The 12,562-nt window shown below is 41.0% G+C and overlaps 1 protein-coding gene across 1 annotated transcript; it reads left to right on the top strand.

Moving 5' to 3' along the window:
- Positions 1-5,257: 5,257 nt before the first annotated feature.
- Positions 5,258-10,297, top strand: LOC121572974. The gene is made up of 8 exons (XM_041885012.2): positions 5,258-5,546; positions 5,958-6,088; positions 6,475-6,628; positions 7,176-7,275; positions 7,524-7,699; positions 7,972-8,105; positions 8,726-8,864; positions 9,469-10,297. The coding sequence occupies exons 1-8, from the start codon at positions 5,447-5,449 to the stop codon at positions 9,510-9,512; spliced, it is 978 nt and encodes a 325-aa protein (XP_041740946.1). The 5' UTR covers positions 5,258-5,446; the 3' UTR covers positions 9,513-10,297.
- The last annotated feature ends 2,265 nt before the right edge of the window (positions 10,298-12,562 follow it).

Below are 12,562 nucleotides of genomic sequence, written 5' to 3'. Positions count from 1 at the left end.
TTGGAACCCACCCATGTGGGACTGGGCGGTTACCTTATTTTACTATATACTGGGATTGATGCAGGAACCGGTTTGGGGTTTTACTTTACATTCTATAACGGCATTTCAATGTTTGTTTTGTTAAACGTGATATGCAACTCCGGAGCGTGTAATGTCCATATGGGTAATTACTACGTAGCCCACACTTTGCATGATGCCACGCGGGTTAAGTGGTGAGAGTGGCTGCTCTCTAGGTGACTAACGTTTTTTTTATCATCCCTTCAGCAGAAATGCTTTCTCTTCAATTCCTCTCAGGAAAATGAAAGAGAAAATGATTAGGTTGACCTGCAAACCATTCAAACAAATGTAACTTGGAAGGTAAAGTCCAAGTAAAATGTTATTTTTATAAGAAAGCAACATCTTTATGATAGTAAAGGTATTCTAACCATTGAGTAATTACATGATACTACTCTCAACTTCTACTACTCTACTCTCATTCCAGAGTCACATCTGTGAATCTCCAGTTCTTATCTTTTCTGACTGGTTGATAGGGTAATGTACTACACTCAGCTTGCAGAAACAGGCCTACTATAGGAGCAAAAGAGGTTTCTGGTTCATAACCTTGGTTGTGGTGTCCTTAAAGGTCCAATGCAGCTGTTTTTATCTCAATATCAAGTCATTTCTGGGTAACAATTAAGTACCTTACTGTGATTGTTTTCAATTACAATGGTCAAAAATAAACAAACAGGTTCTTTGCAAAGAGCAACTTCTCAAGCAAGAACTTTGCTAGGACTGTGGGAGTGGTCTGAGTGAGGAGGGGAAAACTGAAAACAGACTGTTATTGGCAGAGGTTTGGAACTCTTTCTTATTGGTCTATTAACTAAATGTACTGCCTGGCCTGCATACTACGTTCGGTTTGCTCCTAGAAGAACTCGGCTAGGCAAAGAGAACATCTGTGCCTCAAATACTCACTTAAAAAGACCTTTGCTTAAAAAGGGAGAACACTTTGAGATGCCATAGCCAGTATACACTTCCTCAAAATAGTCAGAATTAATCTGATAACTCACGAAATTTGTAATACATTTAGGCGTTTTTGCCGAGGAGGTCTAGTTGTGCAATTTTACATTAACTAAGATGATTGGTGCAGTATTTCTCAAGTGGAAAACTGTGCATGAAAACGAGTCGTCGCTCGTTGAATGACAACAAACACTTAGTTAAAGAATCCCTACTGTTGACCAATCGCCGATGAAGAGGCGTAGACTTCGGCTACCGAACTTCGGCTTGCTTCAGGAAATGTTTTTGTGTGCACGAACAGCCGAAAAAACCCTTGCCTAAGACCAAAACGAACAAAAACTTCACAAAATATCGTTATAATGTATGCACAAACTGTTCCGGATGGGAAGCATGAGGATGCCTTTAGGGGAAACTGCACCACTGTTCGCCCCACTGTCTTGGTTATTGTTTTTGTTGTAGAACTGAGGTGTGAGGAGCGTCTTAGAAAAAAAAAAAAGTGCAGTACATATTCTGCTGTTCTATCATGCGTGCAATGATGTCAGAGTAACTTCCTTGTTGTAATATCCCAAACGGACGTGGCAGTTTCACCACCCTTACGAAAAAAGATTGCAGTTAGAGTCCAGTATAACTGCAGTATGCTGCAAATACTGCATCCAAAATACGTTTTTTCTTACTGCAGAAATGTTGCAGTGTAACTGCAGTTAGAGTGCAGTTAGAGTGCAGTATTTGCAACCAACTGGTTCTCCGAAAACAAGGTAATGCATAGAGATTCATCTGCCCGAATCCTGCTATGGCAAGAAGCAACACGTCTGGTGGCATGCATGCAGTCACACACACACAATTGCACGTACACTCATACTCACCCACCCACCCATACATACACACTAACCCACACACACACTGCCCCGCCCTGTTCCCATCAGCAGTATGTATATTCATCACTTCTCAGGTAGAACAGATTACCACCAGTACTCCGGACCTTGTAGGGTAAGATTTGATTACCCTTGTGATGGAGACATCATCACAATCACTAGCCTGTGACCAATCAGATCAGAGGCAATTGCATTATTCTCTCAGTTTGGGAGACCACTGCTTGACAATTCTGGGAACCTTACCTTTGGAATGCCGCACGGGACAACAATTCATCTTTTTGAATTGAATTTATTTTGGGTAACAGACATATACAACAAAATGTACAATGTGGACCCAGAGGATATCATTTGAAAGTATTAATTAAAACGCTTGTTTCCAAAGTGGTCCTCGATGGTAAAACCAATAACACATATAATGATTAAAAGGCAAGACAAAATGACAAACAACCATAAAATCAACCATATTAATTGCACATTAAACCAATCTATTCATTACACATCATACCTATCATTCAAATAAATACACCTGACCAGCAGTAGGGGGCACAAGGGGCAGTGGAGTGGTTTCTCTTACCTAGACAACCTTGTCCTAATGAGAACCTTTGCCTGCTTTTTAAAGCTATTTCTACTTTTTCTTTGCTTGATCTCCAAGGGGAGGCTATTCCATAGACAAATGCCTGTATAGAAAAATGTGCTCTTCGCAATACTGTTTACTCTTGGGATTTAACAAGACATAACACTAGCTCTGGTATTGTAACTGTGTTGGTTATAGACCATATCAATGTGGGTTTTTTCATTTAACCTGGGGCATGACCATTTAAGATGTCAAACATGTGATTAAGTTTAAGTTGGTTCACTCTGGACTCCAAAGGCAACAAGCCCACCTACCGGAACTCCTGTACCCCTATGTGGGTCATACAGGGGACATTCAGCATATACCTGATAACATTATTTTGCATGACCTGCATTCTCTTTTTCAGCTTTTTTGATAGCCCACTATACCAAGCAGAGCAGGCATAATCAAAATGACACTGAATCAAGGTTGAGACAAGCAGTTTCTTAACTTTGATGTTAAAATATCTAGGGTTACGATATAAAGATTTCAATTTGTTTGCCATTTTAGAAATAAATTTATCAGCAATCAGGTCTCCAGTAAGGGATTGATCTAGGGACACACCAAGATAAGTTACACTTGTTTTAAATGCAATCTCCTTGCCTGCACAGTTTACCTTTATCTTGTCAGCCCTAAGCAATCTACGTTTTGTTCCAAACAAATTCGATGAAGTTTTTCCCAAATGTAGTGACAATTTGGTGTCAGTCAACCAATCTCTGACAAAATGCAATTCCTTACTAAGGGTCTATGTAAACTGTATCCTTCCCTGATACCAGTATGGCTGATTCATCAGCATAAAGCAGGAGTTTGCACTTTACTGTATCTGGCATATCATTCACATATATAAGAATTAAGAGAGGCCCTAAAATTGATCCCTGTGGTACTCCACAGGATATTTATTTGGCCTCTGACAGAACATCACCAACATTACATAGAGTGAGGGAAAAAAGTATTTGATCCCCTGCTGATTTTGTATGTTTGCCCACTGACAAAGACATGATCAGTCTATAATTTTAATGGTAGGTTTATTTGAACAGTGAGAGACAGAATAACAACAAAAAAATCCAGAAAAACGCATGTCAAAAATGTTATAAATTGATTTGCATTTTAATGAGGGAAATAAGTATTTGACCCCTCTGCAAAACATGACTTAGTACTTGGTGGCAAAACGTTTTTTGTAGTTGGACACCAGGTTTGCACACATCTCGGGAGGGATTTTGTCCCACTCCTCTTTGCAGATCTTCTCCAAGTCATTAAGGTTTCGAGGCTGACGTTTGGCAACTCGAACCTTGAGCTCCCTCCACAGATTTTCTATGGGATTAAGGTCTGGAGACTGGCTAGGCCACTCCAGGACCTTAATGTGCTTCTTCTTGAGCCACTCCTTTGTTGCCTTGGCTGTGTGTTTTGGGTCATTGTCATGCTGGAATACCCATCCACGACCCATTTTCAATGCCCTGGCTGAGGGACGGAGGTTCTCACCCAAGATTTGACAGTACATGGCCCCGTCCATCGTCCCTTTGATGCGGTGAAGTTGTCCTGTCCCCTTAGAAGAAAAACACCCCCAAAGCATAATGTTTCCACCTCCATGTTTGATGGTGGGGATGGTGTTCTTGGGGTCATAGGCAGCATTCCTCCTCCTCCAAACACGGTGAGTTGAGTTGATGGCAAAGAGCTCGATTTTGGTCTCATCTGACCACAACACTTTCACCCAGTTCTCCTCTGAATCATTCAGATGTTCATTGGCAAACTTCAGACGGGCCTGTATATGTGCTTTCTTGAGCAGGGGGACCTTGCGGGCGCTGCAGGATTTCAGTCCTTCACTTTTCTATGGTGACTATGGTCCCAGCTGCCTTGAGATCATTGACAAGATCCTCCTGTGTAGTTCTGGGCTGATTCCTCACCGTTCTCATGATCATTGCAACTCCACGAGGTGAGATCTTGTATGGAGCCCCAGGCCGAGGGAGATTGACAGTTATTTTGTGTTTCTTCCATTTGCAAATAATCGCACCAACTGTTGTCACCTTCTCACCAAGCTGCTTTGCAATGGTCTTGTAGCCCATTCCAGCATTGTTTAGGTCTATAATATTGTCCCTGACATCCTTGGAGAGCTCTTTGGTCTCGGCCATGGTGGAGAGTTTGGAATCTGATTGATTGATTGCTTCTGTGGACAGGTGTTTTTTATACATGTAACAAACTGAGATTAGGAGCACTCCTTTTAAGAGTGTGCTCCTAATCTCTGCTCGTTACCTGTATAAAAGACACCTGGGAGCCAGAAATCTTTCTGATTGAGAGGGGGTCAAATACTTATTTCCCTCATTAAAATGCAAATCAATTTATTTACATTTTTGACATGCGTTTTTCTGTATATTTTTGTTGTTATTCTGTCTCTCACTGTTCAAATAAACCTACCATTAAAATTATAGACTGATCATGTCTTTGTCAGTGGGCAAACGTACAAAATCAGCAGGGGATCAAGTACTTTTTTCCCTCACTGTACTTGTTTTCTGTTGGTCAGATAAGACCTAAACCAATTCACTGCTACATCATTTAGACCCATGGATTTTAGTTTCATCAGGAGAATATCATGGTCCACAGTGTCAAAAGCTTTCTGCAAGTCTAACATGACCATACCTGTATAGATGGCATGACGCAACACGTCTGGTGGCATGCATACAGTCACACACACACTCATACTCACACACCCACCCACCCACCCATACATACACACTAATCCACCCACACACACTGCCCCGCCCTGTTCCCATCAGCAGTATGTATATTCATCACTTCTCAGGTAGAACAGATTACCACCAGTACTCCGGACCTTGTAGGGTAAGATTTGATTACCCTTTTGATGGAGACATCAATCACAATCACTAGCCTGTGACCAATTAGATCAGAGGCAATTGCATTGCTCTCTTAGTTGTGGAGACCACTGCTTGACAATTCTGGGAACCTTACCTTTGGAATGCCGCACCGGACAAACATGATTTTGAAACATTTGACATTTCTCTTGGTTCTACAATACTTTATTCATTTGGTCGCACCAGAGGTTGCAGCTAATAAAGGTAATGTGATTGTGTGGACTTTACATTACCTTGAAGTCATAATACTGTATGTGACACCAGTTGTTCAGTAATTTTCAGTAGGCAAGCCTTTTTAAATGAAAGTACATGTTGGATTCCCGAGCAAAATCTGCATCTATTATAACGTGTTAATTTGACATGGACTATGATTATTAGCCTATTCTTTTTGATGTAGCCTAATTATAAAGCATATGGATTATGCTTGTTGTGTGGCCTTGTTACTTTGCCCCTGTAAGTCAAATTGTTCCGAAATTGTAACTAGAGCCTACACCAAACATATTTGTGGATCAGGCATAGCAAGGATGATATATATATTTATAGCATATATAGCAGTTGGTCATCACATTGCCATACAGAGTATTTTACACTGCTCGTCTCTTGTCACCTCTTCAGCTCTCCCTGCGCCACTCAACCTGTCATTGACGTGGGCGACTGAATTCCTTATAAAGCTGTCGTGGAATGCACCAAAGGATTTAGACGCATCATGCAAGGTGAACTACATGATCACTACAAGGATCGGACAGGTTAGTGGAATGTTTCACTTGGGCCCATGAAGGGGACAATTATTTTAATGCAAATATTAATTTGGATTTTATTTAAATGCAGACTGGTTTGTATGCATAGACTGAATGGGAACATATTCATGCATATAATAGAAAACAATCCATGCAAAATATGAATCACAGTTCAATTGCTATCAAAAGCCTAGTAAAATATTTATCCACCAATTTCAAAACCTTTCTTATAGCTACTTTATTAATCATTCATAACATCTTAAAATATCTTAAAGTATTAGAAACATAATCTGATATAAAGTGATAGTAACCTGTAGGCTATTATAATATACACCATATTAATTCAAGATATACCACTGAATGTGAAATGACAAAGATAAAAAATTTCTTTGCAGAGGAGACCCCAAGCAGAGACAACTTTCAAATTGTATAAAGTGAAAAGACTCTCTATGGAAGATGCAGTGAATTACACAGTGCAAACAAACCCCAAACACTGTACCGGCAGAACCATAAGCAAACCTGTCAACCAATCCATCACTAAACCCACAGGTAGGTAACAATCACTGGGGCAAATTCTAACTTTCAATTTTCACTTAGTCTCCTACTGAAATCAATGCATGACTAAATGAAAAGTTGACTTAAATGGAAGTTAGGATTTGTCCCTATATGAATTGGGACTGGTGAACTCCTCTGAACTTTATCCAATGTGTCTACTGTAATATAAACAATGTGCTGCAATTAATATTGTTTTACATGTTTGAAATTCCCTTGCATTTAATTCTAGTTTACGGTAGGCCTAATTAGTGCATATCCAATAAAATATTGAACAAAGGGTTCAGCAAATAGTTCAAAGCAAATCAATAAATACAATGGCCACAAAGATGTAGGCTATGCTCCCAGTAAAGCGTTACCAGAGAGGATGGAAAACCTTATTAGGACAACATTTACATCTCATTTTACATTTTAGTGACACCATCTCCATCTCTCTCTCTCTTTGTCGGATCCTATTTTTGTAGTCTAGACTCATGGCAATTTTCTCTCTCTCTCCCTCTCTCTCTCTCTCTCTCTCTCTCTCTCTCTTGCTCTCTCTCTCTAGAGTTGGTGAAGAACTTCCAGTGTTCCCTCTACTCCTCTAAGGCCATGAACTGCAGCTGGCTTCCAGCCAATCAGGCCTCAGACCTCCAGCTGTACTACGGGTGAGAACTATTCTACTTCCTGTAAAATCTCAAAATCCCTCCCTACCCAACAACTGAACTGGTAAAATAATTCCTGGAACACTGTGAATATTTGAGTCAGTTGAGCCGAGTCAGTTGAGCCGAGTCAGTTGAGCCGAGTCAGTTGAGCCGAGTCAGTTGAGCCGAGTCAGTTGAGCCGAGTCAGTTGAGCCGAGTCAGTTGAGCTGAGCAGTGACAGATTGTCATCCCTCTCATCCCTAATGTTTCAGGTCCCCTGGTGACTCCCACATAGCAGCATGCAGTGAGTACCAGTACAGAGCTGCTCAGAGGACAGGATGTCACCTGAGAGGAGCCTTCCTTGAATATGACGTCTACTTCCTGGTCAATGGGACTCTCAATGGCTCGTATGTACGGAATAACTTCCTGGTGCTTCCTAGATATCATGGTAAGAATAACTCCATACCACATTCTTTAACAGTTCAAAACAAATGTTTACGATATCCTCATAGTATGATCTGAAAAACATTCAAACAAATTTACCTCTGGAGGTAAAGTCAGTCTAATTTTGTTTGAATACAAAAAAGCTATATCTTTATGAAAGTAGACCAACCAATGAGTAATTCAATGATACAACTATACAGTCAAGTATGCAATATCGTTGATATTACCAATACTCTCATTTATCTAATGTTATACTGTATGTCTGATTCTCTTCAGTCAAGCCCCCGGCCCCTAAGGTGAAGATCACAGAGGAAGGGAAGAATCTCATCCTGAGCTGGGACCCTCCGGACATAGGCGCTAGCCACTGCTGGAATTACATCTTAAACTACAACAAGTGTCAAGAGTCTCTGGTAAGCCCTGGATGTGTGGATATTTGTATTTACATTTATGTCTCCCTTTATTTATCTAGGAAAACTAGTTCAGAACAAATTATTTTTTACATTGACAACCTGGCAAGTGCAGTTGTCTATTTTTATGCTTCCCAGAAGTGTGTTTTCAATAGTTTCATATTTAATTTAACCTTTAGTTATTTATGGGTTGCACCTACGTCACTCGGTCGTGCCATTGTTATACAGGTTAGTATGACTGAGATAAAAATCTCTTTTGCAACAGGGAACCTTTCAAAACCTGTGTTTGTAATCATGATTATTATCCATAAACAGATAAACAGATAAAGAGGCCAAAGTTTAGCTGGCTGCAGACAGAATATGGTTCAGATGATGGGTTGGGCGTTCTGCTATGGTCACCATGAGACAGGCCACTTCTGTGAATTACACCAAGAAAAATACAGCTTTAGTCACTGGAGAATGTTAACATTGCTTTGACGTACCTACTGAATGTGTTTGGATGAGGGGGGCCTTGGACATCTGCTGTTTGTGTGTGTGTCTGTGGGCATGTGTGGGCATGTGTGTTTCAGTCAAATAGTACACTATTTGAGTTCCACTCATGGTTCTGTGTATTTTTCTTGCAGAGTAAGGAAATACAATTCGAACATGTACCAGTGAAGGTTCCATATGACCGGAGATGCCAGTACAGAGTGCAGCTGAAAGCAGTCTATCAGAAAGGGTGTGGGGACGGAGGCAGCGACTGGAGCGAAGAGGAAATCTACGGTACTTCCTCCTCTTTCTTTCTCTACATTCTCTCCCTCCTTCAGAACACAGAGAGTGATGTACTGTAATTGTTACCATTGAAATTGTTTAAACTTTCCCCTTATCAAACAAAATAGAAGACACATAGAATAAAGAGTTTAATATACCAGTAGTCTATAGTCTATATAATAGTATATGTCGTTGTAATAGAGTCCCTGTCCATCTTCCGAAAACATCTGAAACCCTACCTCTTCAAAGAGTATCTTAAATAATCCCACAGCGCCCCCAAAAAATATATATATTTTTAATACTGACTCACTTGCCTTTTGTGAACTAACACTCACACTTGACTTCTTTCCCCTACTAGCACTGACTTTGCTGATTGCTACTTTACTGAGAAAAAGAAATGTACTTACTGTGACTGAGATATGTGGTTGTCCCACCTAGCTATCGTAAGATGAATGCACTAACTGTAAGTCACTCTGGATAAAAGCGTCTGCTATATGACTAAAATGTAAATGTATTTAGATTGATTGAGTGGAAAAGAGATATAGGAAATGTGATTTCACTCAAGTAATTGCCATTTTGGTGGTTAATTTGACTTCTTTTTATCTTTCTTTTTCAGACACAGAACAACGCTTTTCCCCAAGATTCCCCCAAGGACCATAACTGCACTGCTGAAGAGTGTCAGGAGTGGGAGCTCCGCATTCGATCATAGATCAGCACTCCTACTGAGACCATTCTTGTCTGCAACATTTCCTCTCTCTATACCTCTCTCTTTCCTTTCTTCTGTACTGCTCAAGCAGCTCTGGATTTCTGTACAGTTACGCTCTATGCTTCTCCACCCTAGCTTATGACACAGCCTGGCAAGAAGTTTATCTGCCAAGGTAACAAGAAGTTTAGATTAATCAGATTGTTCTACATTATTGCACAACCCCTAAAGGGGCAGTACACTCAAAAATGTTACATTTGGCAGATGTTTTCATACCTCTAAAGTAATCTTATGTCTCAAAAGTAGACTTAAAGGGGGGATAGTTCACCCAAATTACAAAAGTACATTGGATTCCTTACCCTGTAAGCAGTCAATGTACAATGCAAGACAGCAAACCATGCTTTGGTTTTGTTTAGCATTTATATCACAAAACCAGTGCAAGTGGATATCCCCGATTTATAAGCATTTTCACATTCATGTCGAAATCATCCCAGTGTCAAAAATGGATTGTCTAGCTCAATAAAGTTAGTTTAAGATGATTTGGACATGAAATATGCTAATATCACAGATATTCACTTACATTGGTTTTCTGCTATAAATGTTAAAAAGATGGAGACAGTGACCAGGTAAGCAAAACCCAAGCATGGATTGATGTCTTCTCTTGTTCATAGACTGCTTACAGGGTAAGGAAGCCAGCAGCATACCACCCTGCACCCTACTGCTGGCTTGCCTCTGAAGCTAAGCAGGGTTGGTCCTGGTCGGTCCCTGGAGACCAGATGCTGTTGGAAGTGGTGTTGGAGGAAGCACTCTTTCCTCTGGTCTAAAAAAATATATATCCCAATGCCCCAGGGCAGTGATTGGGGACATTGCCTTGTGTAGGGTGCTGTCTTTCAGATGGGATGTTAAACAGACTCTCTGTGGTCACTAAAGTTCCCATGGCACTTATCGTAAGACTAGGGGTGTTAACCCTGGTGTCCTGACTAAATTCTCAATCTGGCCACCTAATCATCCCCAGCTTCCAATTGGCTCATTCATCCCCCCTCCTCTCCCCTGTAATTATTCCCCAGGTCGTTGCTGTAAATGAGAATGTATTCTCAGTCAATTTACCTGGTAAAATAAGGGTTAAATTAAATTAACACAAATTACATATTCATTTATTTAGCTATCCATTTAAGTCAACATTGTAATATTCATATGTGTCAGCATACTGAATTGTAATTGGATGCATTATACTGTCATATCATACTGTGCTATGATTGGTTAAGACCACCCAGGTGGTGAGGTCATTCTAAAGATGATCATGGCCAGAGACACATGGACATGCCAGTTATTGCTAGTTAATAAAGAGCTACGTTTATAAATATCCTGTCGTCCTGCATTTTATTATTTTGTACAAAGCATACAAAACAAGATATGGTGTCAGAGTAAAAGGACTAAAAGATGGATTTTGCTGGAGTTCCTTCACCTCGAATGGATTGGGGGTCTACAAATCTACCCGATGCATGGCGTAAGTTCAAACAGCATGTGGAGCTGATGTTCACGGGTCCTCTCAAGGAAAGAGGAGAAGAGGAAAAGTGCAGCTACCTGCTCCTCTGGATCGGTGAAAAAGGGAGAGACATTTACAACACATGGACACTTACCGAGGCTGAATCAAAGGTACTGAAAACATACTACGATCATTTTGAAGCATATGTTGTGCCAAAGACCAATACAATTTTCGCTAGGTACAAATTCCATGAGAAAGTACAAGGCGCTAGCGAATCGTTTGAACAGTTTGTCACTGAGCTGCGTCTGCTTGTGAAAGACTGTGATTATGCAAACAAGGATGAGATGGTCAGGGACCGTATTGTATTTGGAATACACTCACTGCGAGTGAGAGAGAAACTTTTGAATGTTGGATCAGAGTTAACGCTGAACAAAGCTATCGACATAGCCAGATCTCACGAGCTAGCACAGGTTCAGATGAAAACCATTTCAGGCGGCAGCACGAGCGCATCACGTGAACAAGCAGTGCACGCAGGCAGACATCAAAGCACACCTCCAGTGCCCAGAGAGCATGTTTCAGAACGGAGACAGACAGAACTCCAAAACAGAGCGACACAGACTCCAAACGCCCCAAAACATGTGGATATTGTGGATACAAAGTGTATGGCGAACAGGGGAATTGCCCAGCTAAAGGCAAACAGTGTACTAAATGTGGAAAATGGAATCACTTTGCAAAAGTGTGCAGAGTTTACCGTGGAAAAACAGTACATACAGTGAGTGAAGATGAAATGTCAATCAAAGAGTCAAATGCTGATGAACTGTTTATTGATTCAGTGACACAGAAAAGTCAGATATCAGAGACAGAGCAAGCCTTTGCTGACATTGAGATAGGAAGACAAGGCACATAGCTAAAATTCAAACTAGACACCGGTGCACAAGTAAACATTATTCCTCTGAGTAAGTACAGAACCTTGACATCTGAGTGTGAGCTACAGCCCACCACGCGCAGACTGACTGGTTATGGTGGTGAACAGCTCCCAGTAAAAGGCACATGCACTCTCAAATGCAAATACAAGGAAAGGGACATGATGTTGGACTTTTACGTTGTTGACACTCGAGCACCTGCAGTGCTAGGTCTTAAAGCATGTTTAGACATGGACCTTATCAAGCTAGTTTTATCAGTGACAGCACCAGTAGCGATAGAGAATGTCATGGAGGAGTTTGCTGATGTTTTTACAGGAATAGGACTATTCCCAGGAGAATGTACCATTCACCTTGACCCAGACGCAACCCCTGTGGTCTACCCACCGAGAAAGATTCCACTTGCTCTCCGCGCCCGTCTGAAGAAAGAGTTGGAGAGCATGGAGCAATCTGACATCGTCACCAAGGTTTCAGAACCGACGGATTGGGTCAACGCGTTAGTGGTGGTGGAGAAACCACGCACAGGCAAGCTCAGAGTATGTCTCGACCCAAGAGACTTGAACAAGGCTATCAAACGCCCCCATTACCCCTTACCGACGCT

This window comes from Coregonus clupeaformis, chromosome 8, assembly GCF_020615455.1.
Source record: "Coregonus clupeaformis isolate EN_2021a chromosome 8, ASM2061545v1, whole genome shotgun sequence".
Lineage (NCBI taxonomy): Eukaryota > Metazoa > Chordata > Actinopteri > Salmoniformes > Salmonidae > Coregonus > Coregonus clupeaformis.
Note: the sequence above shows the minus strand (reverse complement) of the source record. Positions and strands in the feature narration are given on the sequence as shown.